This window comes from Palaemon carinicauda, chromosome 5 (assembly GCF_036898095.1).
Source record: "Palaemon carinicauda isolate YSFRI2023 chromosome 5, ASM3689809v2, whole genome shotgun sequence".
Classification (NCBI taxonomy): domain Eukaryota; kingdom Metazoa; phylum Arthropoda; class Malacostraca; order Decapoda; family Palaemonidae; genus Palaemon; species Palaemon carinicauda.
The window spans coordinates 158,485,730-158,490,729 of NC_090729.1; the positions used below are offsets into that span (position 1 = coordinate 158,485,730).

At 35.9% G+C, this 5,000-nt stretch overlaps 1 protein-coding gene across 1 annotated transcript in view; it reads left to right on the top strand.

The window, feature by feature from the left end:
• The window catches only part of LOC137640634 (prolactin-releasing peptide receptor-like), a 177,177-nt gene that overhangs the window by 171,330 nt on the left and 847 nt on the right, over positions 1 to 5,000 (top strand). Inside the window, exons 11-12 of the mRNA XM_068373135.1 lie at positions 2,478 to 2,556; positions 3,393 to 5,000. The exon at positions 3,393 to 5,000 is cut by the window's right edge and continues 847 nt beyond it. Coding sequence (XP_068229236.1) covers positions 2,478 to 2,556; positions 3,393 to 3,949 — 636 coding nt within the window. The 3' untranslated portion in view covers positions 3,950 to 5,000. The remainder of the gene's footprint in view (positions 1 to 2,477; positions 2,557 to 3,392) is intronic.

The window sequence follows — 5,000 nt, forward strand, 5'->3', positions numbered from 1 at the left end:
ATACTATTCTACTAATAACAACCATTCAGGTGACAGCTTAGCCATAACACATTTTTAACCAGCACTATTTTTTGGAATTCATATTGAATGCCTTCTTGGTGATTAAAGTAAATTTGTTTTTTCTGATTTCTAAATAAGTGGTATCGGATGGAAGTTTTCCTTTGATATTCATAATTTGCTCTCTCTCTCTCTCTCTCTCTCTCTCTCTCTCTCTCTCTCTCTCTCTCACAAACAATTTTACCCTAATGCGTATTGATAAAGAACTCGTCATTCCATTAAAACCCCTTTTATTACATCTGATTTCTTATACAAAATTCGATGATCATTGTGATAAAACTGGAGCTTGATTAAAAAAATCCTCATTTGCTATATCTATTCGAACAATTCTTTCCTCGGTATTCAATGGTCCAATGTATAATGATGGCTTCACTTATATAACTTTAATTTTGGATGAAATTGCTTTTTGGTGCTCAGAAGTATATAATCATTATTATTACCTCCGCCAAGGAGGTTATGAGATGATCTGCGATTATTTATTTATTAATCTATTTGGTTTCTGTGACCAGGATTACTTCAAAACCTCCTGTCAAATTTCCACCAAATTTTAAGAACGGAGAGGTATTATGCCCCGGAAAAACCTGTTAAATTTTGGAGGGTATCCGGGTCAAGATCGAGATTCTGGTTGTTAGTGATTATTATAGTCAATTCATGCACGGGCACTATATGAAAAATGGAGAGCTTGATCCGTAGATTTGAGCAAAATGTTGATAATCTTCATTGGAGATTTGAAATCTCTGATTGCTCTGGTTGTTGTTGTTGTTGTTGTTGTTGTTGTTGTTGTTGTTGTTTGTTGTTGTTGTTGTTGTTGTTGTTGTTGTTATTTTTTTGTAGTTATTTTTGTTGTTATAAACGGTAGTTGTAAAGTGGTAGTATTAATAATACTGATATTTGTTCGATCTTTATCTTCAATATTACGATTAAATATAATGATTACCTTTACGACTGATAATTTGCATGGTTTTTGGTTTGTGGTATTCGACATCGAATAAATTGACCATTTCGATCAAAGATGAGCAAAACCATAAGCATGATCGACCGTGATTAAAACAAAGAAAGTTTCTGAAAATCATCATACGTCACTACAGAAGCCTCCATCCCTCCCATTCTACATTTCTCCTCATCAAAAACCATCTAATATTTAAATTAGGTTTTCAAGTGTGGGTTTAAGTTAAGCTAGGTCAATAGCTCATCCTCCATCTTACTATAATCATTGTTATCGTTATTGTTATTATTCCTGAAGATTGAGTAACAATTAATTTTTTTTACAATATTGTGACGAAAGTCCTCGAAAATCCTCAAGGCTTTAGATATATTTTTAAGAGCATTTCAAGACTGAAGATAAGTAAATGGCCTTCCTTATCCCTATTATTATAAACCAAGGTGCAACCCTCGTAGGAAGTAAGCTGAGCACACTCCAAAGAGTTTACCCTATTTTCCCTCCTGTATCTTATAAGATACAACGGAAAGCGAAGGCAGAACTAAAGAGTTTAAATACATTTCTCCCATGTCATCGTAAGAGTCTGCAGTCTCTCCGGGAATCCATGATATATTATAACAGAAGCTCGAAACGCTAAAGACACGCCTACCTTGTCAGCACGAAGGCCTAATGAACCATAAATCATGTCAAAATCGCTTGTTTAAAGAAAAGGCATATTCATGGTTAACCTTACCAACTTCGCCTCTCTCTCTCTCTCTCTCTCTCTCTCTCTCTCTCTCTCTCTCTCTCTCTCTCTCTCTCTCTCTCTCTCTCTTTGATTTCTGAGAAATTTGGGGTGATTAAGAATATGACTTGCAATGGACAACTTTCTGCTCCATTTCTTCTTTTTAGTTCTGGAAATCATAATGCTATTTTGACTATTTTCGAAATCAATAGCATCTAAAACTTAATTTAAAAGTTAAAGTTATTTCCATTAAAGGCCAAAGTCACATTACAGTATTTCATTGACTTTCTTAATCCTAATTATGGTTCATGATCATGAAAATAGTCATGAAAATAAGCATGGCAAATTCATAAAAGGTAGTTAAGTACTGCAGGTATTATAATAAAGCGAGATGAAAACCAATGATCGGGTAACAAAAGGCAATAGCCGTTGCTCTAGCAACCAGTCAGTAACAATGTCAATCAATCCGCTAATGGCACAGTACGAAGACCAGTTAGTCAAACAAAAAATAGCACAATCAAGCAATGCAAAAATTACACAAGTTTCCTCAACTTTCTCATAATTCCTAAAATTAATTTAGAAAATTGTATTCTTCTTAAATTTTCATCTCATACCTTTTTAAATTTTCAAGAAGCGAGATTGAGAAGTCACTTTACTTTATTGTTTAATTAAGCTCCTTTTTGTCCTTTTTGGAATATATTGTTTACTTCAATCTCTTCTTTCGCTTCTCCACTTTCCTCTCCTGGGATCACTCAGGAGGAATCGTCCTGCAAGAAGAGATCTTTCATCCATAAAAGCAAGTCATCGGGGAAAAATGACTACCACAGAAAACTGGGTGAGGAAAGTTTGTTCATGTTTATCTAAATTTCGAGATATACCCTTAAAACCTTTTTATGTATACCTGAAACCTTGAAAAATACTAGCTTGATAATGTGTGCTGCCTAAAAAAATGTATCCCTAATAGCACTTTTCAGATTCTTTTTTTCCATTAGAATTTTAGAAGCCTTTAATTTTGTGTATCCTCTACCCTATTCAGGATGTCTATCCAAGTCTGCATATTTATTAAACCTTGGTGTTATAGTCTATGAGACTAATCTGAGCATTAATTTAACAAATTTGGTCCTTTTTCTGACTCTTCAGGCACTCATAAAACTCATAATCTAATTCTTCAGGCACTCATAAAACTCATAATCTGAATTTTAGTCGTGATGTGCTATACTGTTGCCAAGTGATCAAGAAAAATATCGCTGTTATTCATAGTATGTTAAATTGCAACCAAGCAATAGTACTTTTATGATTCAGTTCATCAGCTTCTTGGAATTCTGAAAAATATTTCTTGCAATTTCCAATCATAGGTGCAGCAAACTATCATTCTGGGATTGGTTAATTTTTCTAGTTTCCGCGATGCTGCTTGACGTCTTTATGTTAACTGAAACTGAACATTCAATCTTCACATACATACTAACCTTTGAACATAATGTCAATCAGAATTATAAAAAATATATCGGAAACAATCATATGGAAGTATGTTTTTATCAATCATAAAGTTATAAAGACCCATGAAAGAACAAGAAACGTAATGAAAGGACATTATAGATTAAAAATGTTCCCTTTTAACATTATGGGACCCCAAAAAATTACATTTAAGGAAACTTGTTCTCCCTTTTCCAGGTGAATCAGCCGTCTGCTTCAAAGAGGCACTGCCTGGTGTCTACAACAGTACAGGAAGCTCAACAAACTCCAGTGTTCACTACAGGAACCACCTCAGCCAGCATCATCGAAGTTACCAAAGTCAGCGCGAGCCCTATCCCGCAGTGACTCTCAGTATACAGAATAAGTCTGCAAGTCACAACAGCAAAAGCACGGGCACAGAGACAGAATGTTCATCGATGTGCCATCAAAAACTAGCTGTTATGGATGCAATGGAATTGACGGTTGCCATGGTGCACGATGATATTTCCAACGAACTCTTATCAAGTCAGCCACCTACCCTCTCTACTTCTCCATCTGTAGAGTTAAGTGAAACTTTATCGATAATCAAGCGAAATGATCCACTTTCAGTTTCTTGTGACGCAATATCAGAGCGCGACACGAATTCCCGTTGTCAAATCAGTGACTCACTTGAAGACAAATTACAGCTTGATTTTCCAGTGAATGGTAGTGACCTATCCCACAAAGCTCTACAGCTAACATGCTCTGAAAATCAGCAAAATGCTGTTCACAAATAGATGTGCTCGTTTTTACTGTACCGCCAATTGCAATAATGCAAAAGTTTCAAGACTCACCAGCTAGTTCAAAGCCTAATTGGTCTTGATGTGTGTCCAATATTTGTAGACACTTCCAGTACTGATTGGAGTGTCTCCATGCTGTAACATATACTGTTTTGCTGTCGATTTAACATAATCTGAGAAAGATTGGTGTTTTCTGTAGTGTAAAGTGGGTCCATGCCGAGTGTCTCTAGTTCAAGCAATTTACAATGTGAAATTAAGGGACCTTGAAAGAAACATCATCACGAAACTCGTGATTTTCAAATTGCATCCGCCACCATCCGTACTTTATCTGCAGTTTCAGTACTCTCCGACGATGGAGAAGAGTACTAGGAGAGTACTAAAAGACGTGCGTGGATAGTATGGAAACGGCGGAGAAAATACGTATGCCAGTGGGGAAAGTACTGATACCGACTGAGACAGTACGAATGTCAGCAGAGGCGGCATTATAGTAAGGAGAGACTAAGATAGCAGAAATCAATCTGTGTACTGTCTGATACTCTATAGGCAATCCTTGCATATGATTCCAGAATACATTCTCTATGTAAAAAGCTCTTATTTGCTATATGTTATTTGATATATCCAGACTTTAGATATTATTCCCACAAGATAAAAACATACAAAATTCTAAACTTCTCTCGTGCACGATGGGGTGTTTTATAATAATGCATTGGAATTAGGTTGTAGATTATTCTCTCCCGTTACATGAAAAAGATGGAATTAAAGGATAAAGTTTAGAGATGAGTCAGTTCCCTGTCTGTTTATGTTACAGGTCCTAACCCCGCCCTCTCTCTCTCTCTCTCTCTCTCTCTCTCTCTCTCTCTCTCTCTCTCTCTCTCTCTCTCTCTCTCTCAAAAATCAACATGTGCATATAAAATAAATACAAGTTTTTCTATCATTAATAAGAACATCTATAAGTAAAAATTTCTATCTGATATTTTTTCCAACTTAATCTCCCCCCCCTCTCTCTCTCTCCCTCTCTCTCTCTCTCTCTCTCTCTCTCTCTCTCTCT